A 13336-nucleotide genomic window follows, 5' to 3' on the forward strand; every position below is an offset into this window, starting at 1 on the left:
TTTTGTTCAGAGGAGGTTTGCCATTGCCTTCCCCTGAGGATGAGAGCATGTGACTTGCCCAAGGTCACATTAATCATTACTAATTTAATTCCTATTGATTTCAATGGCATGAAAACATGACTAGCTGTCTGGATGCAAATTCATTAATCCTCTTGCTGATTATATTCAAGAAGAAAGATGCCAATTCATAAATGACTGCTTACTTGTCCTGTTTCAAAAGAGGCACCAAATTTTCCGGTAAGACTTGGACCAAAGCTAGTAACACTATGCATAAAAGAAACTATTCAGAGAAGCCTTCCCAGGCATCGCATAATTGTCGCTTACTATCTGATGTTCTGTTGTTGGCTGTTTATTGATCCATTTCCTGTATTGCTATGTACTGTATATGTATTATCCTACTTGTGACTATGTATTTTCCCTGGATAATGATTAACCTTCCATTTTGAAGCCAAGCCCTCCCTTCAGTCCATCTGCCTTGGTCCAGGCCTCGTAGGTTGAGAGGAACTGCTGGACCTCTTACCCACTTCTCCGTCACCCTCCTTCTCCTTTGTGTAATGTTCTTTTTAATGCTTGTAGCCCGAGGGCCCAGGGAAACCGGCTAAACCTAAAAAGATTTGCATTACCAGCGCTTGGTGTACATTTTACAGCGCTTCATAAATAAAGGATAATAATAATAATAATAATAATAATAATATAAAATAATAATAATATAATAATAATAATAATAATAAACATAATGAAACTTGAAGTTTTCATTTCTGATCAAAGAAAAGTCTGTACCTACCCTGGATTTCTTTTTCACCAGCTCTGTAGTTTATCTGAAGCACTCTTTTTCATCAATAATCTTTCTGGCATCAATTCTATTAGTGAAATAAAACCCTAAAGAAAAGGTGGTCCTTTTTTTCCGCGTTTCTCTTTTCTTTTCTTTTAAATGAATTAAATCTCTCAATCTGGAACAAGAAGTTGAAGCACTATTTTTCTTCTTAGTTTGTTGATATCCCATTAGTTAGTTAACATATACTATTGACTTTTTAGAAACAGATGCAGCTTTTCATCAGTTCGACAGGGCTCTAGATGGCAAGCTACATTGGTGGGTGGAGGAAAGGTGATGAGGAGATGAAAAGCTTCCAGATGAAGAGATATTTGTTGCTACTCAAGACCTTTGTACATTTGATGGCCTTGTTCTCTGTGTTGGTAATCCTAGATGAGTCAAACGTGCACATTTACACCTAAATCTCAATGTTAGTCCCAGCTAGAGTAGACTCAATGAACCAGTTGTTGAATGGTAAATCAACACTTTGATAAATCTTGTTGCTTTAGTGTATATTCTAATTAAGACCAGAAATTAGACAAAGAATGATGGGAAAGAGAAGGAAAAAGGAGAAAGTGCTTAGAACAAATATAAGCATATTTGGAGTCTCTGTAATAGTCTTAGAGACGTACCTTTACCAGGAAGAGAAATACCACACTTTAAAAAGGGCAGGAAATCATAACTGGATTCTTCTTTTTCCCCCCTATGAAGTGGGATAATGGTTGTAAATATAAAGGGTTTATATAAGAAAAGCACGCTTGTTAAAGAGAGGGAAGCTAAACTAGGATGAAACACTGCCAATCTTTTCCCCACAGAAGATGGCTTTCAGCTATCTCTTGAAACACTGCCATGCACCCCACACTCCCAAATACTGAGGAAAATACTAGGGGGAGGAATTTAATCACCAATCGAAGAAGGAGTAGCTGTGGGATCATGGTTAGAGATTCCCTCCTGGTGAATCAGAAGAAGAGAGGCAACACTGAGCCTATTAGACATCATTGTGGAAGATGTGTTGCGTTACTGGGGTATTCAAGATTTGATTAAAAGCCTTTCAAGACTCAAGTCAATCAACTGCTGTTTTCTCCTGATCCGTGTAGGAACTGATGATATAGCCAGAGGAAATGCTGAATTGTATTCCAAAGAGTAGGATTCCAGAAAATCTCTAGATTTTCTCTAGATTTTCTGGTTTACAACTCCCACAATCCCTTACCATTGGCCATGCTTGGAAAGACCGATGGGAGTTGTACACCCAGACTTTGGAGAGAGATAATGACTTGCTACCCCTTGCCTTTACTCAGTCAGCCATAGTCCATACCTTCACAGGAATAGATTGCAACTGAAGAGAAAATTGGATGAAATTCTGCAGAAAGAAGAATTTTTAGGGGAAGAAGGGGAAAGGCAGAAGGAAGAGTTTTATGGTCGTCCACCCAACTTCCATTGATTCGCTTAGGGAGAAAGAGGACATTGGGTATATCCTGGGCCGTTATCTCTAGCTATCTCTTGATCTAACAGAGGTTGGTTGTATAGCTTCAGCCCTGACCTCAGGGCAGCTCTGATCCCAGTGCCAGGGCAGTAGCAATAGTAGCAATAGCATTTACATTTCTATACCTCCTATTAGTAAACTCAGCACTCTCTAAGTCAGGGGTAGGCAACCTGCGGCCCGCGGGCCGGATGCGGCCTGGTAAGGCCTTGGGACCGGCCCCAGCCCGGTCCTGCCGCCGATTGCCGCCGGAGCCTTTGGCCTCTTGCGTGATGGCGTGGGGCCTTTGGCCTATCAGGAGGAGGCAGGCAAGGGGTGCAAGCGGCGGGCAAGGGGGGCAAGCGGCGGGCAAGGGGGCAATTGTCTATAGAAGCCACAGAAACATGCATTTATATTAACATTTTTTTAAAAAATCAGCAAATTTTTTCGCGTGTCCTCCATTTTTTAAAAAAAGTGTCCTCCATTTGAAAATGTTATCCTACATTTGTCCCAGTTTATTTATTTATTTATTTATTTTACAAATTATTTAATTATTTATTTTTTGGCTTCGGCCCCCCAGTTGTCTCAGGGACAGCAACCCGGCCCCCGGCTCAAAAAGGTTGCCTACCTCTGCTCTAAGTGGTTTATAATCTATAAACCAGTTGGCCCCAACAAACTGGGTACTCATTTTACTGACCTACAAAGGGATGGAAGGCTGAGTCAACCTTGGAACCCTGGGATTGAACTCACAAACCGATCAACTCTGGTCTTAACATCACGATTTTATGATTTTATCATCAATCATTTGTATTAATTTGCCCTGATTTATCATACTGGGTAATTTTAGTATAATCTTATTTTATTAATTTTATCTCTCCTCATTGTTGGTTAGATTGCATGCCATAGGCAGGCTTTTATCTGCTTTTGGATTGATTTGCTTTGTAAACTGCTGTGTAAAGCCTATGGCACTCTATAAAATAAAAGTAGCAACAACAACAACCTTGTGGCTGCAGTACAGGCATTTAACCACTGTGCCACCAGAACATACAATAGGTTTCAGGATCAAAGGCCAAAGACACTCTCAGGTTCTCCAACTTTCACCTTGTACCAGCTAAAGGGATACTTGCAGGCCAGCTGAAGCTGCATTCTGTGGCTAGGTTTCTCTGGCAACAGAAGGCAGCCAAGAAGGGCAGTGAAGACATTTTGCTGGTTTGGGGAAAGAGCTCTCCTGCCCTATCCTCCCATTTCCATTCTCAGTGTCCACACATATTGAAGCCAGGTGTTCTGAAGAACCCCACACATACACAATAGTTGTTTTCCTATAAACTCTTTTTTTCTGCAGGTTATACAATTCTTGTGAGTCTTGGCAACGCAACTAGGAAACTGTAAGGAGATCTAATGAAGAGAGTGTGGGCAAGTCACATTCTTTCAGTCTCAGAGGAGGGCAATGGCAAAAACCCTTCTGAAAAAAGAAAATCCCATGATAGGTTTGCTTTATGTATGTGTGCGTATGCGCCTTCAAGTCACCTGTTGACTTATGGTGACCCCATGCATTTCATAGTGTTTTCTTAGGCAAGGAATACTTAAGTAGTGGTCTTGCCAGTTTCTTCCTCTGAAATTTAGCCTACAGCACCTGGCATTCATTGCCAGTCTTCCATCCAAGTACTAACCTTAGGGTTGTCAAAATGACCCTTGAAGGCACACAACAAACAACTTCAAATCACACAACAAGCAGAAGCAGAGTTGTATAAATTTCTCCTCTTGTAGCCTACTGCCATCTAGTGGACTGTGCCCTTTCTCACAACATCAACCACATTAGCTTGTTGTGGCTTTTTCCTCCAATTTTTAAAAACAAAAAGGCACGAAAGGGGCATAAGGGATCAATTTCTGCTGACCATTACATAATGCATACATAGTAGATATATAATTTAACAGGATTTGTTTCATTGCAAAATTCAAAGATTGCTCCACTCCAAGGTTAATAGGGATAATAACCCATTCCTCGCAAATCAGCTACAATTGGATATAATCAAATCATATGTTTGAAGAATGTATGAGGGAAAATGGCAGCAACAAAAATTCACCAAATCACTAAGCCCTTAGTCCAGCATACGTGGAACAAAAGTTTTTGAGTAGGCTGCAGCTTAAGATCCTGAGATGCAGTATTTAAAAAAAAAAAAAGGAAAAGCAGCATTTGAGCACCTTTAAGATTCATCGGTTTATTTCATCACAGGCTTTTGTGGATTATAGCCCACTTTTTCAGATGCCCAGACTGCAGCCTAAATAGACAGACTCACATACTCACTTGCACACATAGGGTTTGCTTTTCTAAATGTAATAGAAATGCATACCATGGTAACATAGTGGCAGGATGGACAAGTACTGGTCTTAATAGTACTTAATAGAGGTCTTTAAGAGGACATAAATGATAAAAATGTGTTTGTTTTGATATTAGTATGATTTAATTATTTGTTAACTTTTGTAATTAATGTTTTAGTTGTATGCTTTTTAAATTATTGTAAGCCACCTTGAATTTCATTTAGGGAGAAAGGCGGGATATCCTCATTTGGGTATAAGAATGGCAAAGGCTTAGCCAGCATAAGATACAGCAAATAGATATTTACTGTAGTCTTTAATTATCTGCCTCGTGTACTATTATTTCAATAATTTTATCTCAATTGTTTCTTGATGGCTTGTCCCTGAAAATAACTGAAGGTTTTGTTTTTTAACTTAACAAGCCCAGACAGAACTCTTTTACAGCTATGTCCTAGGTTGCAACCCCAGCAATGTGATGTCTGTAGCCAAGGAGTAGCTTTTTCATTTCCAGTTCCTACCTCCTGCTAGAACAATGTTTGTGTGCATGTTCTGGCAAGTCACCTGTCAACTTATGGCAACCCTGTGAATTTCAAAAAATTCCTTCTTTGGCAAGGAATACAGAAGTGCTTTTCTCAACACCATAGAACAGAATCAGCAGCTGCTCTCTGTTTGCAGTGTCATCTTTCAAAGCATCTTTCACTAGCCTCTAGGTGTCAGACTTGTACTTTGCATTTGCATGCTTTCCGGATGGTTACCCATGTGTACACTAGGGCTTGGAACAGTGAATGATTCAGAGATTCAGGCTAGTTGGTTACTCGTGAAACTCTGAATGAGCAATATAACATACACAATACAGCAGTGGGGATGGGGATTGCTGTTAAAGCCTGCTAGCAGGCAAGGAATATTAGTCTAGACCCTTCTGGCTTTAGAATTGCAAGTACTGTATCTGCATCCTAGCTGACCTTGCAGATCTCTCCAGCACTGATTCCTAGATGAGCCATGTTGTGTGTGGGAAGCAGAACTGGGAGGGTTCTTGCAGATGAAAGGTAATGTTTTCCACCCAATGGATGGCAAGTGTATATGCCTTTTAAAAACAGGTTAGCCCTATTCATCTCATTAGTTTCTAGAATCTTTTGTGATTATCAAAGACTCAGGAAGAGGACAGATAAATCATCAGTGCAATGGTGTATCCCCCCCCCCTACACATCTAATAAAAACAAAAGCTCTGTCTTCTTCGCGAATTTCTCTTCTTAATAATAATAATAAATTTTTATTTATATACCACTTTTCCATTGATCAAAGTGGTTTAACAACATATATAACTTACAATATAAATATTAAAAACATGAATATATTTTAAAAAAAACTATACACATTAGCAACAAACATATCTCAAGCCAGCTCAACAAGACGGGAGGGAGAGCATTCAGGAGTCAGGGGTATGCCTGCTCGAATAAGTATGTTTTCAGCCCCTTCTTAAATTGGTCTAAGGAGGTGGCCGAGTTCCAGAGCTTGGGGGCCGAAGTAGAAAAGGCCCTCCTGGTGGTAATAGCCAATCTAGCCTCCGGAACTCTTAGCATTTGCTTCCCGGCTGATCTGAGTGTGCGGGCAGATTATATGGGGAGAGGCGGTCCTCCAAGTACCCTGGGCCCAAGCCATTTAGGGCTTGATAGGTAATAACCAACACCTTGTACAGTGGTACCCCGGGATACGAATGCGCCGCCTTACGAAATTTCCGGGTTACGAAAAAAATCAATTGAAAAAAACTGTTCCGGGTTACGAAGGTTATTTCGGGTTACGAAAGAAATTTTGGTGCTTTTCGGCGCTTTTTCGCATCAAATCGCGGCTTTTCCCCATTAGCGCCTATGGGTTTTCGGCTTGCGAAAGCTTTTCGGGTTACGAACGCGGCGGCGGAACGAATTAAATTCGTAACCCGGGGTACCCCTGTATTGCGCCCGGAAGCAAATGGGCAGCCAGTGAAGGTCTTTTAAGACCAGTGTTATATGACTGGTTCTGGATGTATTAGTGACCAGTCTCGCTGCCATATTCTGCACCAATTGCAGCTTCCGGGTATGGTACAAGGGTTGCCCCATGTAGAGTGCATTGCAGAAATCCAAACGAGAGGTTACCAGAGCATGTACTACTGTTTCAAGGTCCCCCCGGCTCAGGTAGGGACGCAGCTGGTGTATCAGCCGAAGCTGATAGCAGGTACTCCTGACCGTTGCATCCACCTGTGAGGTAAGGTGGAGCGATGAATCAAGAAGCACTCCCAGGCTGCGTACCGAGTCCTTCACGGGAAGCATGATCCCATTCAGGACAGGTGGAAATACCGCCATCCCAGTTTTCTCTGGATTCAGGCTGAGTCTGTTTTCCCTCATCCAGCCCATTACCGACTCCAGACAGGCAACAAGAGGAGAGATGCCATTCTTGGTAACTGAATCAGTCGGAGACATAGAGAAGACTATTTGGGTGTCATCAGCGTACTGATAACCCCGCGCCCCATGCCTCCGGATGATCTCTCCCAGCGGTTTCATGTAAATGTTAAAAAGCATGGGGGACAAAATGGCTCCTTGAGGGACTCCATATGTCAGGGCCCTCTTACTGGAGCACACGTCCCCCAGCTGCACCATCTGGAACCTCCCAGAGAGGTAGGATCGGAACCACTGGAGCGCAGTGCCTCCGATTCCCAACTCTACCAGGCGCTCCAGAAGGATACCATGGTCTATGGTATCGAAAGCCGCTGAGAAGTCTAAGAGCACTAACAGGGACACGCTACCCCTGTCCATGCCCAGACGGAGATCATCGACCAGGGAGACCTTGTTGTGGGAAAGAGAGCAATTAGAATTGGAGAGGGCCCCAACCCCAGGACTGAGAGACAATGTCTAAAGCAGCTTCATCCAAAAGGTTTTCCCTCCACCAATTATCAGTTCAGTTCTTTCAGAATGATCCAGAGGTTCTAGAGCAATGGATATGTTCTTGGACACTGTGATGAAGACCTCCACTACTGCTTCCTCTTTCCATGGGACTGATTTTGTTACTACTTACTCTTTGCCTGTGACAATAATTTTTTTAAAAGTCTTCATCTGACAGTCACGGAATAATCTTTCTGTTTAGGACCCAATATATTACAAAGGACTTGATGTAGTAGATAGTCACAAGACTAAAATTATCCTGAAATTTTACCAGTACAGTACTAATAAATACCATTTTCACCATACACAGTACTGTATGAAGTACCAAAAAAGCAGGAAAAGAAGTTACCATTTTCTAGAGATTTCATGAATGCCACATTATGCAAGTTGTACAATGATCCCCTGTTATCTGCTGGGGCTTGGTTCCTGAAGCCCCCATGGATACCAAAATCTTCAGATGCTCAAGTCTCATTAAATACAGTGGGGCAGTAAAGGGATGTCCCTTATAATATGTGGCAAAATCAAGGTTTGCTTCTTCGAATTTATATTAGTTTTGAATCTTTTCAAGCTGTGGATGGTTGAATCTATGTATAAGGAATCCGTGGATATGGAGGGCTGACTATAACAGTAAAGACAAAAAGTGTAGGCACAGGGTAATTAACAACACAGGAGAACAGCTAAAGGTAAAGGTATTCCCTGTTGACAAAGGTTGTCAAGTCGTGTCCGACAGCAGGAGGCGGTGCTCATCTCAAAGAACCAGCGTTGTCAGAGACTACGCTGTGATCATGTGGTCAATATAACTGCACAGAACGCTGTTTACCTTCCCACCTAAGCGGTGCTTATTTATCTATTTGCATTTGTATGCTTCCAAACTGCTAGGTTGGCAGAGGTTGGGACTAGTGATGGGAGCTCACCCCATTACGCGGCACCTGGGTCTTGAACTGCCAACCTGCCCATCAATCAACAGAGTCAGCATCTTAACCACTTGAGACACCGCGTCCCTAGGGGAACAGCTACATGGGCAAAATTAGGAGACATATGTAAGAGTCAAAACCAGCCCTACAAAAGTTGTGTATAAGATTTCAGCATATTAAATAAGTTAAAATCAAATTATTAAGAGCAGCAGTAGCAAAGCAGGGTTGCACAATACATCAATCTTTCCACAGTAACTAGGTTCTAACTTGGCAAATTTTAGTAATGTACAAGGACCTGTTGTGTCAAGTTATGACTAACAGCTTTTTGCAAAGAAAACCCAAGTTTATTTTGTAGTAGCAATAGTTTCTTTTTTATTTTTAATATACTTTAGGAAACAATATACAAAGCTGAGCTTTCTCACCATTTTCAAACAGTGAGATACTCCAATTACACAAATTCAGCGTTTTGTGATGGCTAAGAACAGCAGTCAGCACCAGACTTGAACAGTTAGCTACAACACAAACATCCTTTGAAATGAAATGTCATAATAGCAAGACAGGTAAAACCAGGAGTTAACATATGACATATGTTTGGGAGGTGTCACTGATCCTTGTTGAATGTCATTAAATATTTTATACACAATTTTCTAATTACTTTTTTTAAAAACAAAACCTTCCTCAAGGATTTATTTTCAATACAAAAGTATTCAACAAGAATAGCTCTGATAAAGAATCCCCAAAGAGAAGAGTTCAAATTCTAATATGTACTGACCAAAGGAAAATGAAAACCAGTGTTTCTTTGTTTTAAACATGTTTATTACAACAGATACAATTCACATCTGACTAGCTTTTTTCTTTTTCTTTCCCTCCCACAATCATGTCGACATGTTCATTGGGCTGTTTCCTTATAATCTGAGAAAGGGATGTACTTTCAGCACACATGCCCCGCAGTACTACCAGTCCATTCTTACAGGGTGCAAATGGAAATACATTTCAATAATTTATACAAACAAGTGGGTTATGCTCAATCACTGCAATTGTAAGCTACTGTACACAGGAATGAAAAGATTATAGAAAAGTGCCATAGCAACAGTGCCTTAAGAAAGGAGGAAATTAGAAGAATTAAAAAAAAAACTGATAAAGTCAGACCTAGGATTTCAAGGGGGAAATGAACACAGAAAATGAAAACACTGCTCTGTAAAACAGAAATGGAAAAGCACTGCTCTTGATTCGGTGCAAGTGTGGAAACAGTTGTTTCATGATATTTTGTACATTACCCAAACTGTTTCAAACTGTCGCAGCCTTGAGACATAGATCGCCTGGCGCTTGCATTGTATTTTAGGAAATGCAAGATTTCTGAATGATAAATTAACTAAAAAAAGAGAGCTAATTTTGCAGACAGGTTTACATGTAAAAGGCTAGGTATTTAGCCACCTCAGCATTGATTAGTTTTGGATGTCTAAGCTCTGATACACATGGCTTCCCATGGCTTCACTCTACAAAACATATTTACAACGTGAAGAATACATCTACAAGAAATCTACATTTCAAGGGTTTTACAAATCTTCCTTGTATCCTTCCCCTGAATGACACCCCTCCTGTCCCCTTTCCCATGTCATTTTCTTTTGCCCAACTCAACGGTCCAAAGTCTACTCATTGCAGCTCAAAAATGTTAAGACTGGGCAACCAGTTTTACAGTTCCTGTACTCAAAACTCATGTGCAATTATTCACAACTTTTCACACCATGAAGGAATTCTGATTCTTTAGTTTTTCAAGTTCTTTAATTTGTTGTCTCAAAAATAGTATCCTACAAAGGAAAAGAAAATAATTAGCTATTCTTAGATTAGCATTTTCATACCAAAATTAGTACTTTACCAAACAACATGCATATTTTTAGTTTATTATGAAGTTACATCAAGTTGATGTGTAATACTGTGAAACAGTTTTGTATGCTTTTTTTTCTTTAAAAAAGGACAAAATTGCTGGGCCTAGAAATGGCTGACCTACCTTAATGGTACACATAATGGGCTAAATAATTGTTCAAGATCCAGGAGCACACAAGGGTACCTTCAGTAGTTCAATGGCTGTGGAGGGAGGTATTATGCCTGTTTAAGTCATTATCATCCTGTATGTTATGTTGTCACAGTTTTTAGCTCCTGACTGACACTTGGGAATGTAGCTCAGTGACTATTTATGTTTAGCAAAGTTGTGAAACTAAAAACAAAAACAACAACAAACAAAAAAACAGATGAATGTTTTGGGATACTGGAATGTTGAATCTAGAATAAAGTCTCACCTTTGCTCACGCAAAGTTGCTTGAATTTCACATACTCGAACTAAAGATCTTAAGTTTTTTAATTCAGTACAAATTTCAGACATGTGTACACTCCCCATGTTATGAGCTTCTTCACGTAATCTTGATGCCTAAAACAGAGTTAAAAGTTAGATTCATTTTTGAGCATTTGCAAACAACAGTATTACTGTATGTGATGGTGAAAGGATCTTATAACTTTAACATGTGGGAAAACTCTAACAACTTGTTGCCTGCAAATTCACAGTCAAATTATATGGCAATAACATGGGCTTATCCTACTTATTCAATATATTTGGGATACCTACTGAAAAAGTGAGATGTTTTCTATGGCCTATATAAAACTGAAGGCACAACTACTACAACAAAATTAAATAGAACTATGTTCATTATGATATTGGCCTCCCCCTCCCACCATCTAGGTAGACCCCTTAAGGAGTGTCTCTCTGTTTAGGCATACCGTAATTATAAAAATGATTACTTCTGAAGTGAATTATCTTACTTTGGCCTTTCTAGGAGGAGAGGTTGAACATTTGGTGTCCCCCAAAACTGAAATTTTAATTAACTAAATATAATGTAAATAATGGGTTGTTGTTTTCGTGTGCCTCCAATTCATTTCTGACTTATGGCGACCCTAAGGCAAACCTATCATGGGCTCCTAATATATGAGAGAGCAACAATAGTTCAGTAGCTGTAGGCTGAGTGTCTTCTAAGAAAAATCAAAGTGCATCAAAACTTAAACCAAAGCCCTAATAATGACCAAGAAACCATAAAATGTGAAATAAAAGATAGAAGTACTGCCCTCCTATTATGAGTTTACACTGATTAAACTTACTGGTGTAGATTCTGGGGCTGTAAAAATGTGACTAAAACCAGAATGTAATACCTAATGCCACCCTAGGGCATTGGAAATCATCTGAAGTTAAAGGAATAAATAAAACATTAAGTTGCCAAAATAGCATGTTTCATCAATGAAAAACAAGAAAAAGAAATAAACACAGATGCCTAAAAGAGACACAGATTTTCTACCTATGCTCTCCCTCCTATTTATTTATCCATGTTTCAGAAAAAAAGTATTCTAATATTAATAATCCAGTTTCTGCAGTCTAGCCTAGAAAAAATGGTTGAATCTTGATGCAAATAGGCACTCTCTCTCCCTCTTAACCTCAAACAAAAACCTCAAAGGGTTGCCAATATAAAATTCAGGAGCTCTAATGCAGCCCTGCAAATAGAAATTACAAAGGAACTCACTCAAGCCCTGCTCCAGTTGCTTATTTCTCACTGTGGACAAAGAGGCTCTTGGCTTCAAAGAAAGTAGAAGCAATGACTAGTCCTGCTATCTGCTCCCTTCACACCCTCCCACCAAAGTGGGAGAAGAGCCCTAAGGACCTGGAAATACAGTATAGTGCTTTGTGGACTGTGCGTATAGTACTCTTTCAATTTCTGCCTTACAAAGCTGGTAATTCTTTAATGTATGGGAAGAAAGGAACACAGAATTTCCCAGTCAGACAGTTCCTGCTACTCAGGGCAACTGATTCTAGCAATTCAGCAACTAGAAAATTATAAAGCCAATGTTATGTAATAATAATAATAATAATAATAATAATAATAATAATAATAATTTGTTTTATTTATATACCGCTATTCCAAAGATCATAGCGGTGAACAGCAAGTAAGCTAAATAGCAAGTAAGCTAATTTGCCCCCAACAGTCTGGGTACTCATTTTAGCGACCTCGGAAGGATGCAAGCCTGAGTCGAGCTTGGGCCCTTTTGCTGGTCTTGAACTCGCAACCTTGTGGTTTTGAGTGAATGGCTGCAGTACAGGCATTTAACCACTGCGCCACCAGGGCTCCTTCTCTGAATTACTGGATTAGGATGGGAAAAATTCCTGGCTAAGAACTGAAGGCACATTTTAAAACATCAAATAATGAAAAATACTTTCTCCACCCTCTCCAGCTACTCAACTGCAACACTCATGCACTACAACAGTCAACTGATCCATCTCCAGCAATGAAGTGCAAGATGCCTTAAACATTACTTTTTAAAGGACCACTAGAATGTAAACATGATCTGAGAGAGGCAATCTGAAACAGGACACTAACATTGCCGAATGTGCACTCACCTGCTTTTCTGCATGATCTGCAGGCCATCCTTGGACATGCTTTATAAGATTTTCATTGAAATGTGCCGCTAATGTGGGTGTTAATGAACATGTAGGTCGTGCAGATGCATTCTGTGGTGCTGTCGTATTTGAAGCACTTGTACTGGAGGTATGATTTGGACCAGGAGATGGACTTCTCTGACTACTGCAAGAAAAATAAATAAATAAATAAATAAATAATAAAGAAGAAGCAGTGAAAAATAAATCCTATACAGAAAGTGCAGGATATAAATTACATCTAGCCTCTTCCCCAGTCTGGCTGCCTCCCAAGGGGAAAGGCAAGCAGGGAGAGGCTTGAGGGATGAATGCCTTCCCTTCCTCCTCTTCTGCAGCCTGGCTGTCCCCTTGGGAGACAGGTGGTCCAAGGAGAGGCTTGATATCGTACTGATCCCTATATAAGTTGGGGTCAATTTTTGGGCACAATTTTTTCAATATATAGACTAGTAAAGG

General features: G+C 40.1%; 1 protein-coding gene across 1 annotated transcript in view; it reads right to left on the reverse strand.

Annotated features, from left to right (window-relative positions):
• Positions 1-9206: 9206 nt before the first annotated feature.
• WAC (WW domain containing adaptor with coiled-coil) overlaps positions 9207-13336 on the reverse strand; it is a 58788-nt gene continuing 54658 nt past the window's right edge. The window contains exons 12-14 of the mRNA XM_042472214.1: positions 12848-13031; positions 10710-10837; positions 9207-10220 (exon numbers count right to left, since the gene is read on the reverse strand). Of these exons, the coding sequence (XP_042328148.1) occupies positions 10151-10220; positions 10710-10837; positions 12848-13031 (382 nt within the window). The 3' untranslated portion in view covers positions 9207-10150. The remainder of the gene's footprint in view (positions 10221-10709; positions 10838-12847; positions 13032-13336) is intronic.

This window comes from Sceloporus undulatus, chromosome 6, assembly GCF_019175285.1.
Source record: "Sceloporus undulatus isolate JIND9_A2432 ecotype Alabama chromosome 6, SceUnd_v1.1, whole genome shotgun sequence".
NCBI lineage: Eukaryota > Metazoa > Chordata > Lepidosauria > Squamata > Phrynosomatidae > Sceloporus > Sceloporus undulatus.